Below are 18442 nucleotides of genomic sequence, written 5' to 3'. Positions count from 1 at the left end.
CTAAATGGGCCTCAGGATTTGAATCCAATTAAAAGTCCAGTTGAAAACCTGCCTGTGGCATTAATTAGCCCCATGATTGAGAGTTCAGTGAGGGATTAACCACCATTTAAACAGAGAGCAGGGCCACTACTTCCTGTTTGTTTTCCATGAGAGGAGAGAGAGGATATTTTAAATGATTAAAGCCCACAAAGGGGATGTTGTGGAGACTTCACATAAAACATTCCACTAAAAACTATTTGATTTCAAAGCCAAAGACCAAATCAATCATCCAGGTAAGATGACTGATTTGCTTATTAAGACTAAATAATATCTCAATAAGCTTGAGACAAAACACTAATAAATGAAAGAGAGGGAAATGAGTATTCAGCAGGTTATTACAAACTGCTGCTGTCTTTTTGGCTTAGACACCATTGAAATTTTTCATTAAATCTGACTTTTGAAAAATGTCAAAGAAAAGATAAGCAGAAATTAGATTAATAGGACATTTCCATTTTACAAACTGATTCTGAAATTAAACAAAAAAAACACAGGACATTCTAACATCCACTGAAAGTAACTCCGTAACTCAGACAACAAGCAAGAAGTATAATAATAATTTATTATTCATTAATATTTTTAATCTTCAGAAAGAGTTAAAAATCCCCACTCAAAGATGGCTTTTAAGTAGAGTCCCTCCTCTACAGACACGGTCTCCAATACCAGATGTAGTTCTTGGCTAAAATTCAGAACAATGACTAATAAATAAATTTTGTTTATCAGACAACCCCTTAAACATCCTACATCTCTAAAGATAATCAATACGATCACATACAGATTTATAGAGCAGGTTACTGCAGACAGAAAAACAGCAAAATAAAGTCCACAAACTGGCACACACTTCTTAAACAATAACACAATGGGCTGACGGGTCATTATATTACTGCAGCCACGGCTCTTTATCAAGGAGTGTACTTCCTGTTTAGCGTTTCCCCCTTCTGATTCTCAGTAAATGTATTTTCTAATCAGTTCAACCTCTGCATTCTTGTAGAATTTTACAATACACTCAGCTGCTTAATCTCTGAACACATATCCTAACGATTCAACTGAGTAACACTGGCTCATCCAGAAGAGAATTGGCTGTACAATTTAGGTTTCTCAACAACATTCAGTGTCACATTTTCAAGACTGATCCACTGTAATAAAACAATTTCAAATCAGTGTTTGTTAAAATCATGCCATTCAAACAAAACCACTTTTTGCTAGTTGGCATCTGCAGTAGGTTTTGGAACTAGATGGACTCGTGTGAAATTGACAACCTTAAGGTCATAATTTGTTCCCTCTTTGTGTACCTCTTGCCTTGTTCCTCTTAATTTGAGAGAACAGGGAAGTTGCCCCTCTTTCCTGTCATGAACAGATTAACCTGTTTGAGGACCTTGTTACCCATCAACTACACTAAAAATATCACCACAGATGACAGCTTTATCCTACTCCAAAAGGGGACTCAGAATCGAGCTAGTACTCCTATAGTGAAACTCCACCTTACCATATATTCTGCTACCTTCTGCCAGCAATATTAACGCTATATTTGTCAGCTAAAACTTCTGCATGTGACTATGGATTAAAATATTACTTCAGCCCTCATCACTGAAATGTTTGGGAACAGGATCAGAATTTATTGGTCTCACAGTTTCTTTCCCTGACATAAGACCTGGACACATTGAATACAAGCAGAAGTGAGAAAAACTGAATACACTTGTTGTGTGAGCCATGTTGGATTTGGTAACATTACACAACATTGGACAATGAACTTAAAGTATGCTGACACTGTATTAGAGCAACTGATATGCCCTAGGCATAGCCAAGTCAGAGTGTGTCTTGATTTTTTGTCAACCATTCATTATCACTGTAGTGTACAACAACAAGGAGGTAAATACTACATCATTCATCTAAATCATTCTGTCAAAGTCAAATGCTGGATACATATGCTTTTGTTAACTGACTGTAAGCAGTTAAAGAGTTTAATTTTTTTACACCCTCAGCCTCTGGACGACCACTTTGGGTGATAAGGTCATGATGGCACGATATAAAATACACTATTGGAGCTTATTGGAAAGACTAAAGATGTCATTCTAGGTACAGATGCTGAAAATATGCAATAAAACTCTTTCTGAAAGTGCAATTGAAAAAATAACTCATGACACGTCAACAGTTTTAAGCAGATATGAATACAACTGTCACTATAAATTTTGGCTTTCACAAAACTTTGAAAACCACAAGGCTAAAGCTATGACTACCAATTATGAACGTATTAACCTTTCCCATTAAATACGAGAAAACAAAAAACTGATAATGATTTGAGCTAAAGTACAATTTTGTCTTGGTCTTAGTTTACTTAATTATTTACAATATGCTTACTGTACTAAACACACACAGACACACACACTATACAACAGCAAAAAAGATGTTGCTGACCAACAGTGGCTAATATATAATTTATATCTTGATCTGTGTGTCTATTTTGAAGGTAAAGAGTTTAAAAGCAGTCATTTTTACATAACTATCGTTGTTTTCCTGCCACAAATAAATAAAAATACACGCTACACAAACAAACAAATACATAAATACATTTAAAAACAAATTCATTTTGAAGTCAGCCAAATAAACAGCTCATTGGAACAGCTCCAAAATATTTAGGTGACTGGACAAATCTTGATTACGTCATACATATTTTATTTCTTTATACATCGTATAAATTACAGATAAGTAACGCTTTTTAACATATTTTCATAACACTTGTATTTATCCCGCACCTCTCCTGACAACATTGACTACACATGTTGGTCCATTCAAAGAATGTTCGGACCACAATGATTAAAGATCTGGTGCCACCATATTTGGTAATGACCCTCAAACTAAAAGTTTAGAATACCGTGTAAATGTATAACTGTACATACAGCGGGTGTTCGACTGAATCAGGACACAAAAAGGGTTTGCTTTCCTGTGCCAACATGTACGGATGAAGAGTAAGGATCTAATTGTTCACATGAGGGGAAAAGTTGGGTTTTTTTAAAAGGAAAACTACAGGCTAAAAACAGCTAACGTTAGCCGACATTAGCAAGGTACCAGTGATGCTATGTGGCGCCCCTTAATCCTGAAATAACTCTATAATTTATATATTGACAAAACAGTCATGTTTAGAGTCTATTCTGATTCATAACACAGACCACACTGGTAGAAAAGCGGTCTGTGACGGGTTTTACTGTCAGAGACTATTTAGGCTATTAGCTGGTCACCGGTAGGTCGCTAGTCTAACTGAAGCGTTACCTTGTCTATAGGTGCCTGCCGGTGAGCTGCCAGCGACCTTGCCAAAGACAGGACGGTGTTGAAATAAAATCCTCTGCTTCCACCTCCATTGAGAGACATGTTAACTACCCTTGGAAGAACTACAAACACACAAGCATCTTCTTTCAAGCGTCTCTCAACGAGTAGCTAGTGAATACCAATGACTGTCATTGGGCTGTACTGACAGCTACGGCAGGCATAAGGTCCAAGAAGGGCAAATCGACAATATGCCAACAAATAATCCATCCATGGGTTCCGTAGGATTTTGGAGCTTATCTCAGCAGTCACAGGGCAAGTGGCCATAATGTATATAACAATATAACAGCATTTTATCACATTCTGTCAATGATAGCTAATGTCTGTTTGGTGACTGTTAGCAAAGAAGATAACATTTGTGCACAGAAAACCACAAATAACCACCAGTACTACACACAACAGTAAGTAATCACAAAAAATTAATATAGTACAACACAAATAGCACTATTATTATTATTAATCCTACACATTCAAAGAATACAATGCTTATTCTGACAAAAAGTTAGGAGAAATTTGGATGATGGCTTGAAAGAAAAAAGACCATACCAACAGTCTGATCCATGTTTATTTCTGAGCATTGATATTAGAATTAAGAAGATCGAAGGCACAATACCAGCTTTTAACTCCTGGTATATTTTTCATAGAATATTCACCTGTTAACAAGAAAACTCCAGAAATATTTAAAAATCTGTGACAAAGTGTGATGCTCCTGTAGGGTCTGGTTAAACGGGAGGCTGAAAAAGGCAACATGTGGTAAACATTGTGTCTCCTCCACAAAGAGATAAGATAAGCAAACTAATTTAAAAGGCATTGCATGTAAACAACCAGACTCCGTGTCTAGAACTCCAGTTAATAGCATGGCATTATATTTTCAAGCAGCAGTTGGCACATTGGGTCATCAGTTGATTAAAAAAAAGAAAAGGCAACTAATATTACACAGTTAAGAATAAAAATAAACTGCAATTAAAAGTTAATGAGAAAGGAACGAGATGGAAGGCACTAATAACACCATTTCTCAATGAATGAAAAAAACAACAAAAAACTAACAGTTCGAAGGATAATAGAAGACATGAACTTATTAGACACTGACTGGAACAGAGTAGTATGTGTAAATTATTCTAGTCTTTAGTGACAACATTAAATAATCATTCTTATTCGCAAAACACCACAAAATTCATTATACAGCACGTAGGCACTTTTAGTGACATTAGTAAGTTAACTGATTTAAAACATCTCTGCAACTTAATAGTGAACCCTCTTTACCCACAAACACTTTCTTTATGGAAATGTGCATTTCTAAATAATGTGAACATGTGTATTATCATTTAAAGAAATGCTGCATCTTCCACAACTGGTTACTCTGTAATCTTAGCAAAAAATAATTTTCTGGCACAACTTCACCTGCTTCCAAGGTGCATGGAGAGGATAAAAGAAATCACAAAGCAGATTATTCTGTAATCTTGACTTCGGCCATGCAGTTCTTAATGTACCTGCAGCTTTTGGAGCATTTCACATCCTCAGAATGGTTTCTAACCTCTCTGACAACTTGCATATAAAAGGGGTTTAAATTTTTGATTCAATAAATTTGAGTCAACTCCCCATAATTTTTTAACCTATAGTTTATATATTACATTAGGTAAGTAACTGGTTTGTCTTTGATTCAGTACGTACAAACTTTAGTTCCTTGTTTGTGTTGAGAGCACTCTCAGTTCTCTGATTGAGCAGGGTGAAAAAATGTTCTGTGGAATTTAAAAAAAAAAAAAAGAGCATCTGTAAGCAGTGATTCTGCTAGATAATAGTTCCAACTACTGTTTGCTGGGCTATAAATCAATCAAGAACATACCAATCCCTTTCTTTCTTTCTTTCTGAAAAATCACTTGGAGGTAGATATTTGAACCTAGAAACAGGATTTAAGGAGATTGGCCTGTCATGACAGTCCTGCTTATTTAGCACAACTTGATTTTAGTCCGTCTTCCAAACCAAGTTCAGGAGCTTCACAACTTCCTCGTAGATAATGAAGACTATTGCGACATCCATACACACCCGACCCAGCCGAGGCACAGTACCTTTGTAGAACCTAATGAAGTAACAGACAGTGAATGTTACATTAGGCAACCATGATATCAGAGTTTCACAATACTACAGGGTCAATAAAAAATAATTTTAAAAAGTTAGTGGCAATAACTCTGTAAGCCAAATTTAGTCATTTCTGACCAAAAATATCTATATGAAGCCGTAGATCATAGGTGACAGAGCCTATAAGTATAAATTCAGCTTAACTAAAGTTTTAAATATTTAAATGTATAATATGTTGCTACTCTGCAGTAAATTATTTTTATTTTTGTGCTTTGTATATTCATTTATTCATTCCCTAGTTTTTGTTATATTTATGAAATTACAGAACTGTAATGAAGTAATGACAATGTAAGGCACTTGCAATTATACAGTGCTTTTCTAGTCCTACTAACCACTCAAAGCACGTCAGACTATAAGTCACATTTAACCATACAACAGTTTATTCAATATACTTTGCACACTTCATCTACCTCACACCCAATGTCCAGCCACAAGTTGACCTAACATGGGCGCTGTTAAACTGTGGGAGGAAGCCAGAGCTATATTTTTATTATTATTATTATAGTTGGTTTTTTTTTTTTTTTTTTTTTTTTTTTTTTTTTACACCTGATGATGTGACCCTAAATGAATTAGTCTCTCCTGGGGATCTTTTGCTTGTTAGACAAATGTGTAAACTGCTACATTATTGAGCCACTACGGGGAAGGCCGGAGTACAGAGGAGAAACCCCCGCAGGCACAACAGAGTGAACATGCAGACTCGACCCAGAAAGAGCCCAACCAGTGTTTGAACCGGTCCCGTGACGTTACAGTGCTAACAACTCCACTACTGTGCTGCTGACTACTTTTTTAAAGAACAGTTATGAAGTGGAGGATAAAATATCAATTAGCAGCTGTAGACCTAGTCTGAAACAGAGCACCTATAAAGCTATACAGACGAGCCATACAAAGTTTCCCTGTGAATCAAACTAAAGCAACTTTGACATTAACGATAACACAACACCTTGAAAAAAATGGTCAAAATGAAGATAAACAGATGAGTTTTCAGTTTGTGTTCCTCTGGTTATCCAAATCTTACATCATTTTGATTCTGAATTGTCTGCAGATGTGTTCTGAGTTTAAATACACCTTTGTTTTTATCATTCCTACAATGAACAGGCTTAATCTCAGTCTATAGTATAAAGTGGGTTAATGGATAGATGGATAAGTCACCACACACATAGGATTCCCTTCCTGAAACATCCTCCAAAGGATGTATGTGTCCTACCAGGCTTGAACCAGGTATGTTAGGCAGATGTGTAAACCACTACACTATGCAGTCACTAACTAAATTACATGATGTTCTCACCAATATAAATGTGGTAACTGACAGTTTAACAGTTCAAACAAGGCCAGATCCAACAGTGAGAATAAATAGATATATATTTAAAACCTTTAAATCATTTTTCCCCAGATACTATATCAACCAGGCACATGAACTTACGCCAGTGGTCCCTCATGCTTCAGGATCTTGACCGCACAGTCTACTGTGCTTTTGTACTTGTGCGCTTCAAGGCCCTGTTGGAAAATATGCATATATACATGTTAGTTGGAAAGCTAAGGGATAAACTAGGAAAACTGGAAATATGTTAAGGTACTAACCTGCATTCTGGTCTTAATGACATCCAGGGGAGTGTTTCCGAAGACACTGGCAGCCCCGGCAATAGCTCCAAACAGTCCAGTTATCAAAGGGTTAATGGCTTTGTTGGGGTCATCACCTAGGCGTCAGAAAAAAAAAAAAAAGAAACAAAAAGAGTTTTTTGTTTTTTTTTTACTGCATTTTTATTTGCATCAAGTGGTTGCAAATGTATTGACTCCCTTACCTTTGTACCAGTTTCTTAGTGAAGTCATGACATAGAAGCGGATGGCCTGGTTTGAGCCTTGTTTTAGGACAGTGGCTGTTAACCCTTGATAAGTCCCCTTTAGTCCTAAAAGTGCAACAGTAAAATAATCACTTTTTCATGACAACCTTCATTACAGCTTTCATATTTATCACCTAAAATGAATTCATGAACTTCTCAGAAGTCATAAGGAGGATAATTATCTAAATAACACATGTGTATAAATGGTAGGAACAACAGGTGGCAGTATAATGCAACTGAAGCCCTTCTTACCTTGGGATCTAATAATCTCCCTCACCCCATGGAAAAATCCCCTGTACTTTGGATTTGCTGATGTCTGATCATGGATGAATTTGACCTGCAAGGACAAAGCTGAACTGTTAAATGACTGCAGTATCCCATAACTTTAATTTTCCAATTGTGTTCGCACCAGGGATATTAGTTTTGTGTTTTTATTGTGTTTATATTTTCTATTTTGATGCCTGAAGTTTTTAACCGTATAAAAGGTTTATGTTTGATTCCGTTTTAGTTTATTAGTTTCCATTTTAGTATATGAATTAGATGTTAGATTGACTAGAAGTTCTATAATACAACAATACATGCACATCTTACTTCACCCTGACTCATTCTTACTGTATTTCGTTGTGCTGTACTTCAGATCAATATAAATGAGAACCATGAAAAAAATAATTGTGTCATTCCAAAGATTTAACATATAACCTATAAAATCAAATTTATTGCATTTTATGTTTACTCTCTGGGGAGATGATTCAGTGTGAAAGCTTTCATTCTACCTGTTAATGCTTTCAGTGGAATCTTAACCAGAGGAAAATGATCCAATTTAGAGTTCAGCTGTGGGTTCGACAGCCTGTTTACTGAAAATTTAATACATGTAGCAAGTTATGGTACGAAATGGAAAATGCACCTATAATTAACATTACCATTATGCACCACTGTCAGTTTTGTCGATGTTCTTTGTGAATGCATCACTCTGATCCCTTGGTCAAGTGTATTTATTCCTAATAGAGCTAATTAAGGGAGCACTGAAGCACTTTTTCTCAGCATTTAGAGAAATCAGCTAGCCTTTCTTGTGGCTGCCACACAGGTATTTCTGGGTCATTTCACTTAGTTTGGAACCTGTCTAAAGAAACTTTATCAAGGTTAGGGTGACAAATGTACCTACCCAGGCAAAGGCTAAAACTAACAACATTTCCTCTATATTGTTATTTTATGTTACTGTAATACCATGCCAAGATTCATATACCACACAAGTAAGTTTACTTACTCCACTAAAAGCTACATTTGGCTCCTTCCTTATTCACAAGGGACTGCACCAATGGGTTGTTCCATTTATTTGATTTGATTTGATAGAAACACCAGATATCCTTCCTGATGTAAGCCCAGAGAGATTTGTATCTCCACCACACGTAATAAAAAATATTTGAATTGAAACACACAACATGATGTGTTCAACTTATTTTTTTACCTTAATTGTTTCCATAGGACAGACTACAACCACAGCCTCTGCCACTCCAGCTCCAAGGCCACAGAAAAATCCTTGCTTGCTGTCTAGTTTGCCACTCTCATCACGCATCTTATTACCGAGGAACTCAAACATCCCAAATCTGTAGAAGTGAGAGAATTTTTTTAAACAAACTCAGAGATACATTTCATCTCACTTAGAAGCCATTAATAGTAACAACTTTTGGGCTTTCCTATTGTGAATTGCACTAACTAATGAATTAACATTTGGCCTTTCTTACTACAACCATGGCCTGTACTAGGAAACTCCTGAAGAAGCTTGAGGAGAATATAGATTAGGTCTGGATGAGAAAAAATCCTGGCAAATCATCAATTATTATTCACAAGTGACAATCAAAACTAAGAACAAATAAAAAAATAAGCAATTACCTTTATTTACTCATATGGCTATAAATTTTAAATCAACTGATCAAATATTCAGTTAATCATAAAGCAAATACAAATCAATGACAAATCTTTTGATAATATCGTGTGATAGCTACAGTTTGCTTCAAAATTAGAAACATTTTTATTTTGAGTTTTGATGGCATGATGTTATTCCTACACTGTAAAACAAAGTGAAAAACCCTGAAAAAAATCCTGAAGTTAAGTTGGAAAAAAGTTGCTGTAAAGTTAATAGATGACTGTGCACATTCCAAAACGTGTTTAGTGTGCTCATTTGCTTTTTGTTTGTGGCGCTGCAGTACCTGACAGCTGCTTTAGGTATAGAGCCATAGACCAGCGAGCTTAGACCTCTATAAAGACCCCTCACACCATGACCTTTCACTGTCTGCTTCACACAGTCAACTGCAGAGGGAAGGAAACAGGATAAATGACAAGAGAAAAAGCAAAAGGAAGCAGCTTTTAAAAAGAAATTTACTTTGATCCACTGGTATCAAAGATCAGTTGTGCATATGCACAGTTATTTAAAAAAAAAACCAAAAAAAAACAAAACAAAAAAACCTCTAATAAACTGTTAACAGATAAGACTGAATTTGATGGAAACAACAAACAGTCCTTTGTACCGAGGTTTGTACTGTGTACTCAGTTTCAGTACGCAAGCACGATTTGTGCCAAAGTTCATGAGCAAAGATCAATTTACTACACAAACACTATTTGCTAATGTCTGCGCACTCACAATGCTTGTTATTCCAGGTGTGTAAGTCAGGAGAGCTGTGCAAACAGCCCAAAAGATTGCGACAACTTCAAATCAACATAAATGATTAAACAATTAATGATTAACACCCAGTACAGCTGATCCTTAACCGTTTCAAGTAGCCATTAAACAAATACGTTTTTACATCATTGGAAATTCTGCATTGAGCCGAGTCGCGGTATCTTCATGCAAACAACTTTAAATGTGTTTATTACAGTGTTGGTGTTATTTGCTTGTTCTGGTTTTTCATTTTCAAACGCATTTTCTGTATTGTCTACTGTATGTCTCGAGCAATAATTTAAAGATGATGTTTTGTTGTGTTTTTTCTCACCCATCTGAGCCATTATAAGGCCCAGTCCAGAATGCCCATTATCATTGTTTTGTCAATGAGTTGAACTTTTATCTATTATTATTCCATGTTTAACATCCTTTTCAGCTATTTAGATCAGCATGTGCAGCTTTGATTCTCCCCCAGATCCAACAGGAGTCAACTGCCATAAGTACAAAGCCTGATTACTAAGGGATCAACTGTCTTGTGAAACTGGCAGAGCAAAGTTCAAAGGACAGAAATGGTAACTTGGCCCACCTCCTCCACGTTGTCTGCTTGTAAGGGTCGCCCACAGTCATTCAGATCTAGATTAGCCACCTAACGTCAATACCTGCGTATACATAGGTCCTTACCTGACCTGAGAATTGCAATTTTGTATTTTAATAAGTAAAGAAATCCTGAAAGTATTATTCATTCAGATTTTTTCCTTCAACAGTATCTATGATTTCTGTTTAAATAATTAATCTTTGAGATAGATTGAGAGATTCAGAAAGATTTCTATGGTAGTTAGATAAGAAGACTGATACCAGTTTTATCTCTGTGAAGTTACAGATACTCTGCTAAACTGATATCCATATTACCGATGCTCTGAAGCCACTATAACAACAGATAAGTTCTATTAAAAATGTTAACTCTACATCAGCACTGTACTTTATGTAATATAAAGTACTGAAGCATCATAAGTAGGGGTGCAACGACACTCGTATTGATAACCGTTCGATACAGTGCTTTCGGTTCGGTACGCATATGTATCGAACAATACAAAATTTTTAATTTATTTTATCAACTTTTCTTCTGACGATGCTGTCTGTGTTGAGCGCTCAGTGGATCTGCGCTCGACAGTGCAGCCTAGGCGGAGTAGTCGAACGCAGATTCACTGAGCGCAGGGGAAGCTAGCGAGACAGAAGCTCTCCTTGCAACATGGCAAATTGAACCTCCCCCACCCTCATTCAGATCTGGCGTTTGGAACTATTTTGGTTTTCATGTGACGTATGACCCTGAAGGTAAGCGCGTCATGGACTAAAGTAAAACAGTATGTTGGATGTGCCACGCAATGCTCAATTACATGGGTGGGAACTAGTGTGTTAGCGCAGTTAGCTCGTTAACGTGTTGGCCGTCTAGCCCCACACACGGGGCGATCGGCGGTAGCTCGTTAACGGAGATTTGCAGTGTTGTGGCGTTAACATAATTTCAACGAGATTAATGCTGACAGCACTAGTGGGAACACAACGAATATGACTGCACATTTACTCCGACAGCATCCTAGTGCAAAGACAAGTGGAAGCAGACAAAAACAACAAGCACGCATGCTACAAACTTTACCCGAGTCATTTAGACAGCCGTTAGCACATGATTCTCCTTATGGGGACCTGATATGTTTAATATGCTGCTGAGAATATAGCCCAGAAGAAGCGTATAGTATAGCTTTTATTTTGGAAAGAGCCATTTCTCTGTAATAAACTCTCTTTTCCAAAGATGAGTGATTCCTCAATCAGATATTTTTATTTTTTTATTACTTTTTTGTTTCAGCAACATTAAATTTAAAAACTGTACTTTTGAGTTAAAATTAATATTTATAATTTTAATAAATGACAAATTAAAAAGGCATGAACATTTTTTTTGTATCGAAAAAATATCGAACTGTGACACCAAAGAATCAAACCGAACCGAACCGTGAATTTTGTGTATCGTTGCACCCCTAATTATAAGGTATGTTAAATGTGTTTTGTTTTGTTTTTTTGAATTGTGATATCATCAAAAGTGCTAGAACTAAATAAAAAAAAGAAAAAGACAACATTAAACAAGGACTCACCAATGCCTTTGTATTTAGGAGGATTGGCCTTTTCATCTAGCTGCAGTTGTGTTTTAACATATTCTGTTGGGAAGGTGATGCAGATCTCTATGCCTCCTGCAATCCCACCTAAAGAACGGGCAAGGAGGAGGGGGGAAAAAGAAAATGCTGGTTTCAAAAGAGTCAAAACGAGCTATTTAAAAGACTAAAAGGTTTATTTTTGCAGCTCACACAAAATAAAATGCAATAAATTTAAAAAACAAAATCAATTAAATAAAATACACACAAGATGCAAGCCATGTGACCATTTAAAAGAAGCTCAAAGGAATACAGATAAAAACCTTGGTGTGGTTAGGTGTGAAGGATATCTGATACGGCTTGTAGAATAAAAGCAAGTGTGAAAAGAAAAGTCGCTTTTCAAAAATGTTAGTGAGGTGCACATTAGCATTCACCACATCTACACTGCACTGTTTCACGGATGCCTGCTATAGTTATTCATGTACAAGTGCAGACTAGCTCCACCTTAAAAGCCTGGTTGCTACAGATCTGCAGTTGAACAGCTAACAAGCATCCTGCAGCTGATTGGCTCAGCTGTTTTTTCAGTTGTTTTCTGACTACAGATACTCCCCTTGGCCCATCTCCAACTCAAGGGGGTGTGTACTCTCCATACACATTAATGTGCAGCAGGATGGATTCAGCAAGGTGACAGCGGACCAGTTCCTCGACTACCCAGAAGGGACAAGTTTAAATTACAAGTAGTAAACTGTCAAAGCATTAAGAACTGTAAAAAGTGGGGTAAAAAGGGGAAAAGCTAGACAAAATATAGGTTGTTTTGGCCAGTGTGCTTCTGGGTTCAATGTGTTGAGAGTATCTGGCAATAATGGGGAAAACTAAGAACTCAGTGGATGAAAATAAAGGCTTTAATGTGCTTTTTCACTCATGTTTACTTTTGGATTCATTCACAAGTTCAGTTCTGTGTTGTTGTGTAACATGCATTCTTTCAAACAAATGTCATGCAGAAAAATCCAACACAACAATGATTCTAGCTCACACGCAAACAAGCAAGTGGGGCTGTTTGTGAAAAAAAAAAAAAAAACCCTTAATTACAGTCTGACTAACCACTGTCTTCACAACAACATCAAACATGGTAGCATTTTGGCTACCAGCCCATTACATAAACGGTGCCATTTATGACACACCCAGGCATAATTCTGTCTAAATAGAAAAAAACAAAACAAAACAAAAAAAAAAAACAGTCTGCATCAAGACGCAGCTGAGTAGTACCTGCAGCTCGTTCCCCATATTGAAGCTGGAAAAAGATACAGAACTGGTTTATTAAGTCCAGCATGTACAGACATGCCGAGCAGGAATTCTGAAACTACTTTTTCCTTTTTAAAATTACTTGCAACAATAACAAAAATTATTTCTATAAAGAGAAGGCACGTGGTTCCTTAGGAAACATTAGAACAGCAATATTTAGTAGTATCTTTTGGAAATGTTACAGTAGGAAGGAATGTAAAACAGACCCAAGATATTACTGGTGTAAAAGGTTATTAACATGACCTGTACTTTTTCAGAAAAAAAAAAAAAAAAAAATCATACATAAGTATTTAATTTACATTTACTTTTTTTTTTTTTTTACTTCATACTAGCAGGATAAGAGCGCATATTGTGCCAGTAAGCTTATGAGGTAATAGCAACATATAGTAATTCTAATATCTTTGAACAAGCCAGGCTAATTGCTTCATCTTAATGCTGTGTTAACCAGTGAGTGACATAAAAGTGGCCATGTACATCTTTTACATAGTCTGTGACATCACATGGTGTGTGGATAATCTCCCATTCACACTTGCCAAACACTATCCAAGTGAATAAGAACTTCAACTTTCACATGAAAGCTATATGAAAGCTGTATGTTTGGAAAAATGCAGTGAGTCAAACTGTCAAACTACACCTTAAAAAAAAAAAGAAAAGAAAAAAAAGTAGAAGATGGCATTTCAGTGCCAACAGAAAAATGGGATTTCTTGGCAAAAATGCCTCAACAATAGCTCCATCTATGTACATCACATATATACTGGGTTATTAATAGTGTGTTTTACAGTACTTTTGATACAGCCAGATTATTCCCATTATACACAAAGTTGGATATATAAAGTCCTCTTCTAGTGTGCTTCTAGTCAACAAGTGGTCATTTCTGCCAGGATTCAATGAGAGAGAGCAGGAGAACCATATTTGTGGCTGGCATGTTGGAGAATGCATGCAAAGGGTGAGAGAGCAATGTGCTTTGTCACTGTGGCTCATTATAGGGAACATGGAGAGCTGGGCCTTTGAGGACACCATACACAGCCAGCACATCAGCAGAAAACACCCACTGAACTGCTGACTGTGACACAGAGAAAAATCACACGGACATGTGCGGCTTTATCTTTGAACTTTTATAACAAGTTTCACAAAAATGGATTAAAGCTGGACCTAAAAGCAAAGTTCAACAGAAAGCTCCACTTGACATTTATAATCTAGGACAAAGCTTAATTGATATCTGGCATACAACCAGATCCTAATGTTAAAAAATAAGCTTAGTAAAACTGGAGCATGTGTGTGCATGCTAACAATGTTGCAATGTTGACTGTCCTCTAGTTAGTACACACTGAGCTGTGCAAAATATGTGTATGTCACTGACTGACCCGTGAAACCTGCAGGACACCAGAGTTCATTTCACTCAGCTGTCTGAATGCTAGAGTCTACAAGTCCCAGATCATACCAGCTCCTCTGGCCCCAAGCTGAGGAGCAGGGTTTGTCACAGCAGGTGCTCTGTGCAGGCAGGTAAGTGTTTTGTACCACAGCAGACTCACATGGACCTTCTGTTCATGTCTTAGAGGCCATAATTATTCCTCTGTTTAGAAATACTTTAAATTTTGTTCTTACCACATCAGAGTTTGCTTGCTGTAATTATTGCTCCTATTCAGACTGAATCCTGGTTTAATGTTGAACTCTGACATTATTTTTTAAGACACTTGAAAACTTCAGATATGTTTATCTACCCGCTATTTCCTGATTATGGTGTTCACAGATAAGCCTGCTGCAGTCGACTATAAAGGGTGGACTGCTAACTTCTCAAAATAACCATGCTGTACTTGTACAACAGTATAATACTTAGCAAAATAGTAAGACGTGTGCAAAACCCCCTTTCCTGGATCCTGGGTCATAAAGAGGCAGACTTATTTTAAGTTTATCATTTACCAAATTGCTAAATGTTTTGGCTGAACAGACCAAATCTACCAAATGTCAGGTTTTCTACAACAAAAAGAGAAACAAGCAAACACTTTAGCCTGAAAAGATAAAAAGAAGATAATAATAGTGATAACACAGAGGCTGAGCAGCAGATGTTTGCCGGAGACACTAGGAAGTGATTACTGCTATGCTCTGATCCCACCTGCAATTAAAGGCTCACTGTTGAAACTTCGAAACAAGTTGCAGGGCGGCCTCTGCTCAGTCCCACATCAACTTTCTTACCTGCTAAAATGGCCTTGCCGGGATGGGTAAGTTTGGCTTTCCCCGCGGGAGCTGCAGCAGCCAAACACTGGGGTCTGTGAAACGGGCTGACAAATGTGTTTTGTCCAGACATGACTGCGGTACCCCGGCCTAACTTTCTTTTTGAAGTCAATCCGGACCTCCTCTATCGCCGCAAACTCAGCCAGCTGTGAGTCCTGGTGCAGTCTGGGTGTTCAGTGCAGCGGCGGCGGAAAAATAAAAAGGCGAGCAGGCGGTGCTGAACATTGGACTTTTGATGCTGGCTAAGAGTGCGTGTCTGTGTACTTTTGACAGGGAACTTCCCTCCGTGCCATACAGAGGTTGGCAGCATCGACTCAGTATTTATTCAGGGCGAGGCAGGACGTGTCACTTTCCCCCCCAATACCGCACAACGCCATGTTTGTCACAAACATTTAAGGAGGACCGGCCTCATTAAGCGACATACTTGACACGCCTTTAGAGGGCGCCGTTTCTCTTCTTTTCATTCTTCTGTGCGGCGATTAACCTCGTATAATTAGACTTATTTCCGCCACCTGCTGGGCTGGAGTGAGTGTACAGTACAGGACTTTATTCTGCAATATTGCAAAAACAGAGTTTGTACAAGTTCTAATGAACTTTAAAGTCAATATTTCATATGACTACCTTTATTCTTAACACGGACTGAACTTTCTTATTCCTTGTTTCCCTTCGTCAAGACAGTCACCTTGCCACTGAGACCATTTCTGATGAGGAGTCAGTAACAGCATATGGATAAACTATAGGGTTAGATTCACCTCTTAGTTCCTGTGCAAATCTTTTTCCTTTTTCAGATTACTTTGAAAATCTGCTGTTGATTTTTTTTAATGGTCCTAAGTGACTTAACAAACAAACAAACAAAACATGTGTCTGAAAACTGTAAGGTACAAGGACTTGACTGAAAATGACAAGCAGCCAGTGTCCAGTGAAACACTCTAAATGATGGAAAACTATTTCACAGGACCACTTTAAAAATTACAATAAGGTAACTTCTTGGAAGTAAAATATGATGAACTGTGCAGTGGCTCAAGACCTCCGCACAGAGCTCTAGCTTAACCATTAATTTTCCTATAGCTTATCTAACATCACATTAACTGAAGTTGGATGAAGTTAAACTTTGATTTGTATTAATGTTTAACCCTGTACCCATTTCTTCAAGAGGCTTTGCCTTTTCCCAGATGCCATTTGGGGACAGAGAGAGATTGAAGTCCTCCCAGCTTCTCATCACATCTGAGGGTAAAAGGTCTTTAACATCCAGCCTTATATGTTAAAAGTGATGCAGAGTGCTGCAACAGACTTTTTTCTATATGTGCTTTTGAAAAATATAGTAAATCATCCTTATTCTTAATCAAAGATATAATAAAAGCATAAGTCTGATTAATGTGCTGCATGAGAAATGCAGTTTGAGTAATTAAAACTGTTCTAATGTCTGGATTATGTAGACATGATCCAGTTTGGACCTTGGAAAATAATGGTTCTAATGACAGGCCTCTGTCACACTGAGAGTCTGCCTTTGGAGTGAGTGGGTGAGGGAGGGAGGGAGGGAGGGAGCAAAGCTGAAGAGCCACGGATCTAAAAGAATATCTGATTTTAACATGACTGATTTGATAAAAGAAATTGTACTGAGTATAGTGTGATCAATAAACACTGAGTTTGAAGTGAGAGAAAGTATTCCTTTGTATTTGAATTAAAAAGGGATTTACTAAAATGGATGTACATATGAGAATAAGCTAATTGAAATAAAATTGCATAAACTGAATGAAACATGAACTGAATTGTATTTATATTTGATTGAATGTTCATATGTAATAGAATTTTCAACACAAAGAATAACACAGCAAAGAAGAAAATGTAATTAAGTGATTTTAAAGTTTAAACTTTGCTTTAAATCATGCATGTGGAAAAGTCAGAGAGAGGATGATAAGGTGTGACTGGACACCGGGTGATTAGTAGTCAACAACAGTCTATGGATGTCAGAGTGGGTGAGGCCAGATGTCATCTCAGAAAATGTAATGTCCAGAAAGAGAAGGGATGACTGGGTATAAAAATCTTGTGCAGATGAGATAAAGATTTCTGCCCTTTGTAAGATGTTCACGGCCGAAAAGTGCTGCAGAGATGCCAGAGGATTTAACAGCTGCCCAAACTATTAACCTGCAAATCGGTCTTGTATTTTTTGCCTTTTCCTCTGCTCATTTTTGCCGTGTTATATTATAGAATCAAGAGGACTTCACAGAGCACAGAGATAAGCACAACTTCAGATCTGGATGTGCCTGTTCTCTCCAACTTTTCTCCTCACAAAGATCAGACAAAAGTTAGCATTAGCTCAGAGTAGGTTCATTAGATAAGTATAATTCAGATGATTTGATTCCCCCTTTGCTTTGTTCTTGCTAAATTGTTCTAATAAAAAAAAATCTAAGGAGTGGACATTCCCTTTTTAACCCTTTGTGAAAAAGTAAAGGTTAAAACCTGAGTATTAATCTGCATTAGTATAAATAACTCGTACAGGTTACTCCAGCCCTTTAAAAGTAACTGACCCTTGGGGCTTAGTTTTCCAACCTGTTATATTTAACACAGTTTGTTACCAAGTGCACTAATCTACAGGGCAGTTGTCGGAATTGGTGTGGCTGGTAAGATACTGACCGGGCATGTAAAACTACTCAGAGTCTGGTTTTTATCTGTGGAGGCAGGGTAGACACATGGATGACTTTTGAGGCAATTAGAACTGGGCGAGTCCCCTCAACCATCTGCCCCATTTAAGCTCTGTATTGCCGACTGGGTAATACCCATAG

The 18442-nt window shown here is 37.2% G+C and overlaps 2 protein-coding genes across 4 annotated transcripts in view; both read right to left on the bottom strand.

Annotated features, from left to right (window-relative positions):
* pi4kaa (phosphatidylinositol 4-kinase, catalytic, alpha a) overlaps positions 1 to 3753 on the bottom strand; it is a 41584-nt gene extending 37831 nt beyond the window's left edge. For all 3 annotated transcript variants that reach the window (XM_086301541.1, XM_086301542.1, XM_086301543.1), the window contains exon 1: positions 3304 to 3753. In XM_086301541.1, the coding sequence (XP_086157667.1) occupies positions 3304 to 3402 (99 nt within the window). In that variant the 5' untranslated portion in view covers positions 3403 to 3753. The remainder of the gene's footprint in view (positions 1 to 3303) is intronic.
* A 151-nt stretch (positions 3754 to 3904) lies between these two features.
* Positions 3905 to 16016, bottom strand: slc25a1b (slc25a1 solute carrier family 25 member 1b). Its single transcript, XM_086301544.1, has 9 exons — positions 15621 to 16016; positions 12129 to 12236; positions 9539 to 9638; positions 8797 to 8935; positions 7584 to 7668; positions 7293 to 7397; positions 7072 to 7187; positions 6914 to 6987; positions 3905 to 5434 (listed from the first exon to the last, which is right to left on the bottom strand). The coding sequence occupies exons 1-9, from the start codon at positions 15730 to 15732 to the stop codon at positions 5320 to 5322; spliced, it is 954 nt and encodes a 317-aa protein (XP_086157670.1). The 5' UTR covers positions 15733 to 16016; the 3' UTR covers positions 3905 to 5319.
* Positions 16017 to 18442: the final 2426 nt, after the last annotated feature.

This window comes from Aulonocara sp. 'chitande type north' Nkhata Bay, linkage group LG7 (genome assembly GCF_057382095.1).
Source record: "Aulonocara sp. 'chitande type north' Nkhata Bay isolate Kocher_YH1m ecotype deep benthic linkage group LG7, A_spYH_male_GT1.1, whole genome shotgun sequence".
In the NCBI taxonomy this organism is placed as follows: domain Eukaryota; kingdom Metazoa; phylum Chordata; class Actinopteri; order Cichliformes; family Cichlidae; genus Aulonocara; species Aulonocara sp. 'chitande type north' Nkhata Bay.
This window is presented reverse-complemented; position numbering and strand designations above follow the sequence as displayed.

What these genes read in the sequence shown, in the direction of transcription:
- slc25a1b (XM_086301544.1), bottom strand. Translation starts at nt 15,732, where the DNA reads ATGTCTGGACAAAACACATTTGTCAGCCCGTTTCACAGACCCCAGTGT. An exon ending in CGGCAAGGCCATTTTAGCAG is followed by an intron (nt 12,237 to 15,620) that starts GTAAGAAAGTTG and finishes CCCGTTCTTTAG; the next exon opens with GTGGGATTGCAGGAGGCATA. An exon ending in GTCCTATGGAAACAATTAAG is followed by an intron (nt 7,669 to 8,796) that starts GTAAAAAAATAA and finishes TTGTCCTTGCAG; the next exon opens with GTCAAATTCATCCATGATCA.